We start from the raw sequence: 16,315 nt of genomic DNA on the forward strand, positions 1-16,315 counted from the left end.
TAGGTTCACTATTTAATACAACACGAATCAATGTCATTTTATTCCCAGAATTAGGCTGCAAAATAGACCCACTTTTCATACTTGACGACTACTATGCACAAGTGATACATGACGGGTGGCAAAAATGTTTAAGCTAGGCTTTTGCATAGAAAATATGTTTCTGCTTGTAATTCACAAATGAATGAGATGTAGTCTATTCATACTGAGGACTTCATGTCTTGTTCAGGACTTTCATGGCATGTGTGAAAATGTGTCACTAATAATAAACTTACCTTATAAAATAAGAAATTAAAAGCTGTCTACTTAAACAATGACAGGCCCAAAGTTAATAATGTCCCGGTAATGTTCCTGTATTTATTTATTTTTTTTCTGCTCGGTTATTCAACATTAAACACTTCAAAACAAAGACTACTGAGTAATAATCTACTGAGTGGAGATGGCACATAAGTGCGTTTTTCCATTTCTAGAATTGTGCTAGAGGAATAGAGTTTGCACAGCACCAACAGAGGGGTTTAATTCAGTACTTTTTTTTTTTTTTGTAACTACATTAGCATGCCGGGTCCAGTGCCAGCTCCAGAAGGAAAGGTAAATCTGATTTTAGTCAAACTACCTCTTTAAAGCATAGTACATAATTCTATTTCTCAGTGAAAGCTGAGGGAAGAGAGGCAAAGTGCCACACAGTTGTAGGTGAAAATGCAATGGTGAGTCCTACTGAAAGGTTGAATGAAATGGAAAGAGTGGATTAGAAGTGTTTGATTTTGGTTCAGTGTAGGTCTTTTCCACTCTGCTAATATCCTCCTCTCTGTCCATCTGTCTCCTGTTCTTTCCCTTTTCAAACTTTTTGGCTTACAAATTTTCCAGGATTATGACTAAATCTTCAAGGAACCAAAACCCATTTTGATCACAGACTGCCAAGATATAAACAACATGGGTGAGTAGCCAGCGGGACATCAGGATTATTCACTTTCGATTTACTTTCAATTAATAGACTCCATTACCCCTCTTATCCTACAAAAACTTTGCAGAACCGCGTGCGTCATTTCCACAAAGCTCTAGGAGTCCAAGCTCAATTTTTACGCAACAATGTATACTCAAACAAATCCCATAATATTTAGATCTGCCACAGAGCGAGACGCTTTCGCTCGAGTCCCAGCGTCTCTCATTTCAAGCATTAGGAATGCATCGCTGCAAGAGCTCAGACAGCACCAAGTCTGCCAGAGTAATCAAACCTCATAAGGCTGTTTAATCAATCACGGCATCACATGCTGGACAACAACAGGCCTGGTTCTTATGGAAATTACAGTGATTACTATACATTAAGACATCTCTAACAGCTATTATAAACAGATACGTATAAGCAGATCTCAGACGTGCAAGATTTTTTCCCTCTCCGCGTCTCTCTCTCTCTCTCAGGGATTATGTCTAGTCCCGCTTTCCCTCATTTTTGTCAGCAGTCATAAAAAAGGGAAAAGATCCAGAATGCAACACTGGGATTCAGAGTGGGGTAAGCTCATCAAATGCCTTATAAATCATAGCTCATGCTACTGAAGGCCTTCGCTATACAGAGAGGGAGCACAGACAGACACGTACGTGTCTATAAATCGCTCAAAGAGAGGGCTTACAACAAGAAAACTGCCCAAACTGTGGATGTGTTTAGACTACCCTGATGCTTACTGCAGCGAGGATGAGGGCTTTATAAGCACAGAGAGACATTACAGAGCACAGGCAGAGGCCCTAGTGGTGCATAAGAATTAATGATCCCAAAATTCACAAAAACTAAACCAGCAGTATTTGCAAGCGCCAGCGATTTTCACTCCATGCTTTAATCCTGTACGCTCTTTTATTATAGGTGCCTCTTACATTGCTTACTGTGTCTAACGAATTGTTTGTGGTTTAGGGTGTACAGGGTGAGGTAAATATACAATAACTCTTACAGAAATATACACATTTTTTTCCCACTACCTGTATCAGAGCTGGGCTGCACGGTGACATAGCAGGTAGTGTCGCAGTCACACAGCTCCAGGGACCCGGAGGTTGTGGGTTTAATTCCCGCTCCGGGTGACTGTCTGTGAGGAGTTGGTGTGTTCTCCCCGTGTCCGCGTGGGTTTCCTCCGGGTGCTCCGGTTTCCTCCCACAGTCCAAAAACACACGTTGGTAGGTGGATTGGTGACTCTAAAGTGTCCGTAGGTGTGAGTGTGTGTGTGTGTGTGTGTGTGTGTTGCCCTGTGAAGGACTGGCGCCCCCTCCAGGGTGTATTCCCGCCTTGCGCCCAATAATTCCAGGTAGGCTCTGGACCCACCGCGACCCTGAATTGGATAAGCAGTTACAGATAATGAATGAATGAATGTATCAGAGCTAGACAGTACTAAAAGGTTGTTCTGCCGATGTAATTAAAGAGCAATTTACTTTACTTCCTTACCTCACGTTTCATGAATTTGTCTTATTTTTACCCTTCTTATGATGAAGAAATTCAGCTACTCGAAGGCACACACATTGTTGTCACATTCACACTCTGTTTATTCTCTGTTGATGCTACAGTTCAGCCACAGATGAGCCAAAAGTATCTGTGCTCAATGCCAAGCATCAGCTAGAAAGGTACAAAGACACCAAATACTGGAACAACAATAGAGCACAATTAAATACCTCCAGAAAAAGTTGTAGTGGCGTACTGTGATTTAGAACTAATCATCCAACATCACTTTCTGATCTCACTATCTCTGCTGTGGCTTAATGCCATCAAATGTTCACTGCAATTTTCCACCACCTAATGTAAAGCTGTCCTTGAAAAGCAGAGGCTGTTAGTGAAGCAAATGTGAGACAAGCTATTAATACTATAGTTGAATTATGAATTGAATTTTAATTCACCAAAAATTATTGCTGGGAAATATTGAGCAATTCAGCTGCAAAAATCAAGCTTCTTAGCCAAAACATGGCCATGAAAACCTGCTGGGCCTGTGCTAAAGTTTATTAAACATAAAGAGTGACATATTCATATCACACTGTGAAAGGCATGTCATTGGTTCACTCAGACTAGAATTAAACCCGTATCTTCACTGACCTGCACCACAATTTATAATCATGTAACTGAAGTAATGTCACTAAAGCAGGAAAATACACTGTTACAGGAGTATGCACAGAATAGGTTTCTAGCTGGTTATGTGCATATGGTGAAGCTAGTTTTTCCCTTTGCTTTGATTGAGCACTGCATAAAAAGGGAAATGTGAAAGGAGGACAAATTGCAAATACATAGTGGACTTACTGCCACCTTCTGGAAAGAGTAAGCACTACCTGAGAATAATCAAAGTAAGCAGCATTGTCGTCTGTGTGTTTGTGTGTGTTCAGGCACTCACCTCCGGTTGGATGGCTTTGAAAACAGGGGCATCCATAAGAGTGATTTGACCCTAAAAGAAAATACATGAAAAACATAAGACACACAGTCTTTCCCTTAATCACACATCAATGCAATATCTAGTCCATACTCTTCAGTGGATACGTGTAGTTATTCCATTTAATTACAAATAACTGGGTCTTTCTTAATGTGATCATGCTCCATTTAAAATCTGCTGCTACACCGGTAAGAGTGTACTGCAGTATAATTATACATAAGTGAGTCACTGCACAGTAAATTGTTGCCTCTATTTGATTACATGTAATTTAAAAGGGAAAGGTTTTTTTTGTTTTGTTTGTTAAAAAAATCAAAGGGCGATTTTGACTGCTGGGGTTTAAATGAGCCTGGGTAGGGAGCAGAGTGGGCAGAGCAAGGCAGCTTGCTGAGCAGCTTTAACTGCAAACTTAGCTAGCTTTTTTTCTCTGCACTTCCTGTGGGGTTCTGTTGGGTAATCATGTCTCACTATAACTCATTTGTTGGCAGTCTGCTCATTTATTTGGCAGTTTACTAGACAGACAGTGAAAATAAACTTGTCACATCATTTCTGTTTTCGTTTTCAAATACCTGGAAACTTTCTCCAATAACATATCATACTATATATTACAGTCATACAACCCTTTATGAGTTATACCTTCACATTTTAATAGATTCAGAGCTGAGAAAAGCCAAACAAAAACCAAATAAATTTGATGGATTGAAGCCTTTGAAACATTAAAACACTGGCATTACAGATTTCGCAGTAATTTGGGGTGCTGCTCGTCTCAGACGGGAAATTATCCCACACTGCTGTATAAACATATGATACTGAGGTTGGTGCAACACTGGTAATTAGAAACCTCATTAGAAACCTCTGTGTTGCTTAAACTCTCCAGCTGTTCTCCCCTTTCTCAAAACACAGATTAGCGCTTTTGTTGGCATTGGTATTTATTTGGGAACGGATCTTTTGTCATTTGAAGAAGACATTTAGTCTGGTTTCCAAAACAAGGCAAACTAATTCTGAGAGCAAAATATTCAATCTATGTATATAACCATAGCAAACAGCAGACAGTGTCATGTGGTCTCCTTGTGTTTGGGGCATAATGGTCTTGTGTGAATTTATATGAATGGTGCAGTGCTGGAGGATACAGAGTGAGTAAACATGCGTAGATAGTGTTAAAATAATGATGGCCTACATGGTCTTCTCCACTGCCCTCCGATCTAAGAGGATGTATAAATGAGTGCGTCTGACAGCTGTATAAATAATAAATCAAGTTTTGTCTGCAGTTCAGTCTCCTGCTGAGAAATGTGTATGCGTGGTCAGTTTTACTGCATACATGTAGATCAATAATACATCTCTCCTCATGCTCTTCTCTGTGTCGTGTGAGTTAGTGTAGGTTATGTAGGTTAGTAAGGAGGAGTATAAATAAATGAGAGCCAGATTTCATAGCCCAGATAGGAGTGTCTTCTATTGGACCCACACTCAAGGAGGTCATACTGATACAGTCTGATACAGGCCTCCTGCAACATGGGCTTGGAAACATAAGTCGGGCCTAATCAAGAAAATGACTAACACTGATGCTGATGGCAATTTCGGATTGATAATGATTCCAATATTATTATATTTGGCTGTTATATTATGTTGTGTGTGTTTTAGAATTTTAAGTTATATTCCCAATTGATTCATATTAATAGTCTGTTTTCTGAGAAGACATTCACCATTATTAAAATCACTTAGTCATTAGATAGCTAGACTCATCATTATTTTAAAACTTAGTAACATTTGTTTACATCGAAATAAAAAGGAAATACACAGATAAGGTTTAACATTAAATATTGCCTTGATATTTCTACACCCAATCTCTACTATATCAGCTCCACTTACAACCTAGGTGCGCTTTGGAGCTCTACAATGACAGTCTGTACTCCATCAGTTGCTCATCATACTTTAATAGCCTCCTTTCACCTTGTTCTTTACTGGTCAGGAAAGAACCAGTAAAGCATCTGTTTCCAACCGTGTATCTGTCACAGCCCTCATACATCTGTGCGTCCTTAATATCACAAAAGCTAAGTTTGACATTGACTTAACATACTTTGCGCCAAAGACAGAGAGTTCTTTTCAATTATTTTGCCTTCCATTTGAACGGTTGCATGTAAACTCTGTGAGAACGTGCAAATATAACGACAAACAGAAGGCTTCATGTGTATCTGTATTTAACATTGAGCATAAATCAGCCTTTAGTGTGTGTTGCACTCGTACAAGTGGATCAGACACGGCAGTGCTCCTGGAGTTTTTAAACATTGTCCACTCACTGACCACTCTATTAGAAACACCAACATTGTTGCTCCACCTTGTAGATGTAAAGTCAGAGACAGGAGCTCATCTGTTGCTGCACAGTTTGCCCTACTGAGGGCCACACAGCAGACTGTCATTTACATCAGGCAAGAACAGCAAACTCTACAAATAAACTTTGTGTAACACACCTACCTCTTTAATGTGAACACAATTAGTATGTATAAGAGTCTTGCCAAATGGTATACATACAAATGTAAATGTTACTTTTTGGCAACAAATCACTTTGTGAAACATCATTTTACCTAGTTCAGATTAGACGTGCTTAGATATAAAACAGGCTTCATATTCATATTAAACACCCAGATGCCTGTGAACTGTGTTTGTGCTCTGAGTGAGGCAGCTGTATTTTAAAAAGAGACCTTAAGCAGCCGGAGGTTTGGAAAGTTTGAAGAGAGCACTCTGATTTCACCATATTTAATTCAGATGCCAGAGGACATTACAGCGTGCGTGACCGACTGCCAGCAAGCATCAATTATTACAGAGACACAGCTGACCCATTTACTGAACTCTACAGCACACATTGATACGGTTTTTATGGGCTTTGCATTTGCACATTTGCAACTCGCCCATGTGAGTGTGCATCTGTTTTTCATTTAGTCAGTCTAAAGCAACAGAAAGAAACAAAGTATGAAAAAGTATTTGCTTGCGGTGAGTCACCACATCTCTCTCTCTCTCTTTCTCTCTCTCTCTCTCTCACACACACAGTAGGGAGCATGTCTTACTGCATATTCCTCTGGTGTGACCTTCAGCACATCAAAGACAACAGCATCAAAACTCTTCTTCAGCTCAGACGAGCCCTTCTCGCTCAGAGACTCTGAGCTGCTGCTTCTCTGAGAGACACAGAAAAACAAACTATAAGCAAAAAGCTTCATAAATTGAAGCAAAAACCATTCAACAACTGGGAGATAAATTTAACAATGCAAAGAACTATGAATTGAATGTATGCCATCAATGGAAATTTCTTATTCTGTATCTGAAATCAAATGATTAAAATGTAGTGTTTTCTACTTTTAAAAAACCTTACATCCTTTTCAGGGAACATTCCGCCCTAAATATGACATCATATGTACTTTAATACGGCCAAGTCCTTCTTCCAAACAGAGGTAGACATTTATTTTACGGTCAAAAACCGTCGCACTATCGGGTTCAGCTCAGCTTTTGTAATATTTGCCAAGATGGCATGGAAGACCATTTGTTCCAGAGAGTCTGTAAAGCATTTCACAGCTCATTTCATCCGTTCTTCTCGTTTGCTGTGTGCTGTTCATTTCTGTCTAATTTCAGTCTGTTTATGTTGCCAAATATGGCAATCTGGGCTAATTTGCTGAAAGTCCAGCAAAAAACCTGCCGTGCCAATTCTGTTCACACAGAGATAAATACAATGGTCTTCTGTCACCGTTTGGCTACTTTGTGTGTCAGTGATGTTCAGCACGTGCGATATTATCAACTGACCTCTGAGGCAGTGGTGGTAAAAGTGGAGACGCTGGGTTGGCCATTAGGGACATCCATCATTCCCAAACCATCTGGCACTAACGCAGTAGCTTCCTAGACATCATCATCATCCTCTTCAGCTGGAGTATGCCTGCCTGGCACTCTTTACTCACACACAAACAAACACAGACACACACACACAAACAGGCAAACAAGATGCTGAAATGAACAAAACATCCATGAGACAGAAGTATTAAGCATTGTCGCTACAAGCTGCCACCAGAGGCTGCTGTTTCTGTCAGTCACAAAACAGGCAGAAAAGACCTTTCTGGGGTCAAGGGTTTTGCTTCTTTATTTTAGAACAAGTGTGCAAAAAAATATTGCCTAGATTTAGAACCCAATATTCACCCAAACTATTCAATAATAAATAAATAAACAATACAATGTCAAAAATATCCTTCCAGCCTCCCCCAATCACACTCATGTCTTAGATAAGCTGACACTGACATGTGACTGTGAACAAGCAAAACCTTGCTGTGTCCCTGCATGGAGCCTTTTTGGGAGCCCTTTTATTCCATCTGTATTTCATAAATACAGAGAAATCCAGCCCTCTAATATATGAATGCTTTGCGAAGATCAGCCCTTCTGTTGTTTGAAATGGCTGCCTCTGGCTGTGAAGGTCTTTTCATTTTCGTGTTTACTTTGACTAGTCCGTGTGACATTAGTTAAGACCTGGGAGCAATTTGAATGAATTAAGAGAATTTTTTTTACCCACATTTTCAGAGAAATGTGGGTATTTGTGTAATTGAATTTATTGGCAGGATTCAAAGGCAGCAATGTAATGATGTTGCCAGGTATGCTACAACATGCTAACATACATTAGACCGTATAATTACAACTTTCATCTCCCCTCAAAACACTGCCTCAGCTTTTAGGTTTTATAACGACTAACCCATGAGGAAAAAAAATGTTATGTCATTCAAAGCGGTTGCTTAAAGAATGTGTGTCAAAAGTGGCACAAGGCAGTGTTACGGACTTTGGTTAAAATTCTTGCAATAACTTCCTAGAGCATCAAATCAACCACAGTGGTGCAAGCACCATCATTGTGAACTCCAAATAACTCCTTCACAGCCTGTGTTTTCTCTGTGACAGTATTATCGTGATGATACTCTCACAGTTATAATAAGGCTCAAGTCTCAAGGCTCAGGTAGGTGAAAGGTTCATTTCTCAGTGTAGCTTCTCTCAACTGAAACAAAATGTTTTTCAGAAGTACATTACATAGGAAATGATAAAGATATACACTAAGAATTCTCTCTCTCTCTCTCTCTGTGTGTGTGTGTGTGTGTGTGTGTGTGTGTGTGTGAAGTGACAGGTGGAGAGGTGACTCTGGAGAGGCTCTCCCACCTGTAATCCTAATCACAGCTTTAACTCACGCTCTGTCTGTCTTTTAAACACACACACCCCTTACCGAGTCAATGTCAGATAAGCATTGTGACTGGGTCTGCTGTCCACTCCACCTGTGCTCAGAACAGCGAGTGTGACGATGTCACACTAATTCTTCAGTGCAAACCTGAAAGAAGAGAAACAAGTTCACAATGCTTACTCCCAAATGTACTCAACATTCAGCTTTTTTTTTTTTTTTAAGAAATATTTTAAATAACATTCCATCTAGAACATTTCAAGCTTAAACTTTTTTGATCCTTTCAGTGCCAGTACTCATAAAAGCAGCAAACCTAGTAGAAATGGCATAAAAGCAATTCTGGGCATGAGTACCACACTGATATTAGTAAAAAACGCTGGAATGTAGGGCTGGGCGATATGGACAAAACAAAAATCATATTCCAATATATTTTAGTTGAATGGTGATATACGATATTATATACATTGTGAAAAATAATGTGAAAAAGCATTCTATAAACAGAAAATTCAGTTTTGTTTTTTCTCAACCTCATCTCTCAGTATTGAAATGAAAATCAAATGTCCCTGTTTAAATATGTTTAAGGCAATGGTTTTCATTGGATGTCTCATCTTTTCCCCATAATTGAACATTGAACAAAATTCAGTTGTAAAGCAAAGCTAAACAAGATGTCAGAAAAACATTTGTATTTATCAAAATAAAGACAAAAGTACATGTCAAATGATTTTATTAATTTACAGACCGACAGTGTCTGTAATAAAGTGATTTTAAGAACAGTGTAAAGGCTTCGGCTCTGTGCTCCCAGTGTGGAATTCTGGGAAATAGCTCGTCTGCAGACACACACTTTTAATCTCCCAAACTTCAATAAGATGGACAGTCACAACCAAATATGGCGCACAGGTGCGTCTTAACCATATATCTGTCGTCAAGGCAAAAGGTTTTACTCTCGCGAGCCGGTTGGAAAGGGTTTGTTGGACTTAAATGTACATGTTAGGCAGCCCTTCTCACACAAAGAAATTGCGACTGGACAAGTGGTATCGTGGGTCAGGAGGTTAATCAGCCTTTTGGAGCCCTTCTTCTCTACTGTTGAGACGGGCATCATACCCTTTGCCGTGTAGTAAACTACCGCCTTAGTAATACTGCACCACTACGTACTTTTCTTTTCGTAAGGCACAGTGTTAGCTGTGGTAAAAATATTAAAACAAATAAAGCATATAAGAATAATCTTTTATAAACATATACACGTTTATGAGAGTTATGAAAGTCTTATGATATTATGGAAGTCTTATGATTACTGATAAAAATTATTACTGTAACAAATCTTGCCTGAAATAGCATGTTGTGCGTAATGTCGCGTCTTTAGCTGTGTGAAGTAGAGCATTTTTAATAGATTTTAGTAAGAAAGCCTACATTGTGAGGTCCATTTACATACTTCAATTTTAAGATAGTAGCTTACTAGACAATTATCAAAGAAAATTTTGATACGTTTCAGTTCTGGCAAAGAAAATATAGCATATTTTATAGAGCCTTCTCTCAAACAGCTCTTCCAAAAGTTATTCAAATTCTAAACAGCAATATCCAGTCGTTGACAGTAGGTGGAGTACTGACTTCAGAAAAAAAGGAAGATGACTCCAGGCGGGTTTAACAGCAGCTGCAGTGAGTGAACGAGAGTGCGATTGTAGGTCACGACTGTTAGAGGTCATTGAGTTTACTAAATGAACAACGCTTCAGAGGCAGCTGCGAAAGTAGATACTTGCAAGGCAATGAGGGTTAAACCATCACGGAAATTGAAATATGACATTATAGCTGCTTTCAAGCTGTTCCGGAGGAAAATATCTTGTCATTACACATCATATATTGCAACACCACAGGGAACCAAAAACAAATGATGAAAGCCCTTGTTCACCTATCCGAAAATAGATAAACGCCCACATGCTGCCGAGCTGCAAAACACACCTCAAGGCTTCATTCAATCGTCAATAAAATACAAGAGATGCCAGTCGTGCTTGTGAAAAATGCCTGCCCTAAATCAATGACACATCCATGTGGAAACACTGGCCCTGTATGAAGTATTGTCCCAGTTTGGCCTAAGCACTGAATCTCAAAAACTTCAGCTTTTAAGAGAAGAGAAACACATTCTACATTTTTTTTCTTTTAAGTTTAACATACGTTTTATACAGAAACACTTTACATCCTTTCTCTTGCCCAATTTATTGTGAGATTTTCACACTAGATAGAACAGCTGTGTGTGTTAAATTATTTCAAGAAAGGACAAAGAAAGACATCAACATTATTAGCACTGCTTATTAGACAGTCTGTAAAAGTGCACCTTCAGTTTGTTGCTGCAGACCTGAAATAAGCACACCTTCAAAAAGTGCACATCACTGCTGTCTTATAGCACCCAGTGGTGTCAAATGCTCATTCACACCTAACTGAGCAAAACATGCAGTTAAACAAGCAAATGCATTGGTTTGTGGACTCAATGTGGAGAAAACCTTTTTTTAATGCTCATGGAAGAAAAAGACTCCACCTAAATATTGCTTCATGCTACAGCAAGTAAATCCAATGCTTATGAAATGATAAGGTAAAGCCATAGTGTAGCACTTCAATGAGTTTAATAAAGGAATCTTCAGAAAAAATCCTTCATAAACAAGCGCTATGGTTACCAATGTTATGCTAGTGATTCATATCTCTTAAAGAGATAGCAGCACTTCTAATTCAGCTTCCTTAGGTTAGCACTGAAGCTATAGTAATGGAGCTAACAAGTAAGTATACAGTTACACACCATCCATTAACACTGTCTTCATCATCACATTCTAACTATCTGGTTAAACCCTGTCTAGTAGAATTGCTTATGAGTATAGCATCGATCAAATACAAATTATTAGCTTAACAATTCTTCAGCTTCATAACTTTAGCCAAATCAAATTGTAAGTTTCTGTGAAATCTTGTCCAGGGATCTTCTTCCTTCCAAGTGAAAAACTTTCCATCTACAGAGTTTAGTTTTAACCCTAATCTAAGCCAGCATGCTCCTGGATTCAGATCCTCTGGAAGACCTTTATAATCTGGATCAGCTGTAGCAGCTTAAGACGAACTCTGCAGGATACTCGCTCTGCAGGAGATATCTGATGTTGAGCTCTTCCTCACAAAGCCAAAACTATTTCGAACATCAAAAAGAAAGTAACAAGAAGGGAAATGTGAGAAATTTTTAGCACCTTGGCCCTGCACACATTGTCCTAATAAGGACTTGAGCGGTGAGCATATAACATTTCCATGGAGTTGCCATGACAATCAGAACTTGACGTGCATATTTTTTCAGCACTTGCCTCATCTAACAGACAGCAGGAAGCAAAAGGCAGACTCTCTGAAAGCCTGGCCAAGGAAACGGCGCTGGCTCAGTCAGTGCCTGTGAGGCCTTTCACAATACAAGACTGCCTGGATCACTAGCATACAGATATCAGCAATGCTTCCCTTCAGTAAGCCTTTGTAATGAAACCTTTTAGTGTTTCTCTGCTTTAACAAACAGCTTCAACACAGGAATGTTTTTTTAATCAGCAGGATTTCTACTTGAAGATCAATCTCCATTAATCCATACGTTACTGACACCTGTAACACTGCAAGCACAGACTCCTGTTGAAAGATATAGTTAAATGATTTCATGATAACATGCTACCACTTCTTAACTGTCATAGGTTTTCAGTAAATGTTCTTAGGCCTGCCACATTCACTATTTTTCTGGGGAATTGATATAATGTCCCAGAAATAAATGTAATAAAGGGCATTACTGTCATTTTATGTCACTGACAATAAAGTCCCAGAGAGCTGACTCCCCAGGTATGGAACCTTCAAAACAAGGGCTGTGCATTATAACTATTATGACTTAGGATTCACACTGAAATGTCAGTGTTTTGATAATGTCAACAAATATATTTACAGTACCAGTCAGATGTTTGGACACGCCCACACAGGAAGGGTTTCCTTTGTTTTGGGCCATTAGTATCCTCTTCATGGGGTATGTCCTGAAAAGTGTTCTGTGTACTACATGTAGGGAAAATAGTGAGTAGTGGGCTGTTTCCAATACAACTATGGTATCAGTGCTCTCTGTAGCTGATACTGATACTATGTTTAAGTGCCAGTATCGGAAGACATTAAAACTATGAAGGAATACATATGGAATTATGTATCCAACTAAAAAGTATTAAACAAAGCAGAATGTTTTGTTTTATACTTTAGATTCTTAAAAAGAGCCACCTTTTGCTTTGATGACAGCTTTGCACACTCTTGCCGTTCTCTCAATCAGCTTCATGAGGTCGTCACCTGGAATGGTTTTCAGTTTCCACCAATGAAATTTCCACCTATTCTACCAATGACTAATGAGAAGATGTGTCAAATCTTTTGACAGGTACTGTACATATGTATTATTTTAGTGGCACTGAAGTAGTATCAAAATATTCTGTATTACTCAATATCAAAATTCAGCACTCCAGACGTGTCAAATCTAGACATTAATTATAGGTTGTGTAGCATGTAACCAAGTACAAACACTAACAGGTACACACACAATCAACAGGAGTGTTTCTTAAGACTCTAGTTAAACAGTCCTATGATGTTCCAGAGTATTAGATATAGATAAGTCAACAACATTGATTTATCATAAGCGATGGCTCACTGTATCATTAACATCCATTAACATTCATATCAGACGACAGATGCTCTTTTCCAGGGTGACTTTTCCTTATCCTGTTTCTGACGTAGGCGAATGCAGATTTTAGAGTCTTGCCCAGGGATTTTATAGACAAAATAGCTGACAGATGAACAGATTATATAAATGTAGTTAGCTGTAGCTATGGCTGGACAATAATTCTATATTAATATATATCAATTAAATGTTTAAATAAAAATATGATTTTTATACATTTTCAATATATATTTTTACAGAATCTGTCACTGACTGATGGTCATTACAGGGTGCTACCATCAGTTAATTGCACTCAATTTTATAGTCAGTTTAAGAATATTAATATTGTCAAATCCAAGAGGTTTTTGTTTGATGGTGATGTCATGTTGCTTTCAGTTCTTGGCAAATATTTTTCTTGTTCATATTGATATCAGAATTATATCGTATTGACCGAGATTAAGAAATACATCGTGATATAAATTCTGGCCATATCATCCAGCTCTAACTGCAGTCCTCCCAAAGAGCTGGCACCTGGAACATTTAAGAGAATTTTATTACCCATGCACACTGTCTCCTTTTAAGAAACTGGTGATGATCTTATGATTTAGGAATGCCACACTGACAGTGAGCAGAGAGCATTCCAGCACTTGGGCTGTTGGGACACATCCAGCACCACGTCCTCCTGTATTTTACTGCTCAGTCAAACACACACACACACAGCTCTGTCACTCTGGACACCCACTGAACCTGTTCATCCAACTTTCAACATCCTCTACCTTCCTCTTAGATCCTGTCTTCTCCTCTTTTCTGTTTACCCTTCTTTCTACGTGACACACTCTTAATATATGACCTAGAAGCTGTGTTCGCTCTCCTAGGCGGCAAAGGTTGATGGATTCTCTGAAACAAAGGAAGGGCTAACAATGCAAAAACGTGTTCCCTCTTCTTTCATTCCACTGTATCTCTTGTATCTTTCACTCTCTCAAACACGCACTACACTCACACTACACACACGCAGCTGCATAAGCCCTGAGGGACTCGGGTGATGAAAGACCGTAATATGGAAAAAGTGACGCTCACCCCTTTGGGAATGGAATAGACCGTCTAGATATGTCTTCTCTGTGCTATCATTTGTGTTTTACTATGTCAAATCAATCGGTAAGGTTTGTTTACAACCATCGGGGAAGTTCTTTCAGCACAAAGCTCCCATGCATTTAGTAAGGGCAGGTGTTTGCTCTGTATCCTCATGAACTGGACTATAGTAATACTGAGGACAGTTCACAGACAGTTCTCACTGAGGACCACAAGCACATCACCATAGTGCAGCTGTGTCTACAGGTGTCTCAGGAACATAGATATTCTTTTGCTAAAATTACTACTGGAGAAGCAAAATATTCAAGGGTAAAATGTATAGTTTTCAATTTAGAAGGCCATAATTTAACTATATTCTCCAGTTCTCCAGGATCATAATGAAAAGTCTGTGACATGCTTTAGTCAAATGGGACTGTTTAGACAGGGGGAGAACAATGAGTGGTTTCAGTGCCTGCTCCTTTAAATGAGACATCAATTCAGTACAAGAGCCCAGGAGTGAGGAGCTTTCTATTGGCTTTTGTAATGGTTTAAGATCAACAAGTTATCTGTTCCTTGATTAATTAGAGGGAGACACAGTAAAATTATCATCAGCTTGACACTTCAGATGAAGCAGCAGCATTAGGAACTACACTTTGATGCCAAAACAACACCTGCAAGTCTCTAATCCTGCGGCCCTGCCTTCCAGAATGCGATTATGGAACTGAACGTGTGCACCATGCATAATGCAAGCCTTGAGTCACGGCAATTCATCCTGTCTCTTCATGTCAGCCACTTGATTTCAAAGAGGGGACTATTTCCTTTGTCTTGTTCTATGTCCTCAAGACGTGACACAACATTTGCTAAATGGAAAACATATGCAATATACTCTGTAAAAACACGTGGATGGTTTTTTGTTGTGTGCATATTTCCGAACTGTTAATATGGCACCTCCAGACATGAAAGCAGCTAAATATAGTGTTGTTTAGGAGTGCTGTTCCAAAGGACGACAGCGTAATATTCCCTGCATGTTCTTGGAGAGAAAAGTGATGCCTAGCAGTGTGAGAAAAGAATGATAGAGAAAGTTGTGATAGACAGCTGCTGCTTTCAAGAGCTATTAAGGTACACTGAATCAAATCATTTTACTCCAGGAAAAAATCTAGAGTAGGGAACTTTCAGCAGACCATCATTCTGTATTCCAGTCATCAGTTATTCATGACTATGTTATAGCTGACAGCCTCTCAAATTAAACCCAGCCAGGTTTACTGGGTTCCTTCCATCCTCCTAAAGGTACACAGTGCAGTGTTCTGGAGTTCTGCAGTGCTGAGTTCCATTCTCCCATTTCAGGTCAATGTTTTGTTTTGCTTGTTTGTTGTTGTTGTTGTTGTTTTTTGATGTTATAAAGTTGCAGGTTCCAGTCGATTTTAAATTTGAACATCTATCTCATGTGGATATTTGGTGAAGATGCTTTAGTGTGATGTGATATTGTGACTATAGCCTAACTTGGAACTGGCTTCACTGTTCATCAGTCACACATATCCACTGGTCCAAACATGACAGCAGCAGTTCTTGCTGTTCTTGCAACACACTCTGCTGCCATTCCAAAGTGGTCTACGCTAGCCCCAAAACTTATGTTTTGAGATTTGCCCCAGACCTTATTTTTCAACTGATCATTATCTTTCAAAGACTTGCCAAATTTGTATCCCTAGCTACAGTGTTTCATTAAATATTGTTATCAATTCATATAAGTTTCCAATTTCAATTCTGCCTCCATTACATGTGAACAACCTCATTTAGACAGTGAATGGGGCTGACAACTGCTACACACCCACACAAGGACAAGGCAGGTTGTGTTTATGATCCCCTCACAAACACACTACTGTGCGCCTTGTTTCTACTTGAAAGGATTTTTAAAAAGTACCTTCTTTCAACATGCACTCCAAAGCTTCTAATAGAGTCTTACACCCTGCACTTTTGTCCAGAAATGCTCATACACACAGACACAAA

General features: G+C 39.1%; 1 protein-coding gene across 3 annotated transcripts in view; it reads right to left on the reverse strand.

The window, feature by feature from the left end:
- The window catches only part of ralgps2 (Ral GEF with PH domain and SH3 binding motif 2), a 150,735-nt gene that overhangs the window by 98,957 nt on the left and 35,463 nt on the right, over positions 1–16,315 (reverse strand). For all 3 annotated transcript variants that reach the window (XM_066676136.1, XM_066676135.1, XM_066676134.1), the window contains exons 2-5: positions 8,617–8,718; positions 7,170–7,311; positions 6,443–6,550; positions 3,351–3,401 (exon numbers count right to left, since the gene is read on the reverse strand). In XM_066676136.1, the coding sequence (XP_066532233.1) occupies positions 3,351–3,401; positions 6,443–6,550; positions 7,170–7,229 (219 nt within the window). In that variant the 5' untranslated portion in view covers positions 7,230–7,311; positions 8,617–8,718. The remainder of the gene's footprint in view (positions 1–3,350; positions 3,402–6,442; positions 6,551–7,169; positions 7,312–8,616; positions 8,719–16,315) is intronic.

Source organism: Hoplias malabaricus, chromosome 7 (genome assembly GCF_029633855.1).
Source record: "Hoplias malabaricus isolate fHopMal1 chromosome 7, fHopMal1.hap1, whole genome shotgun sequence".
NCBI lineage: Eukaryota > Metazoa > Chordata > Actinopteri > Characiformes > Erythrinidae > Hoplias > Hoplias malabaricus.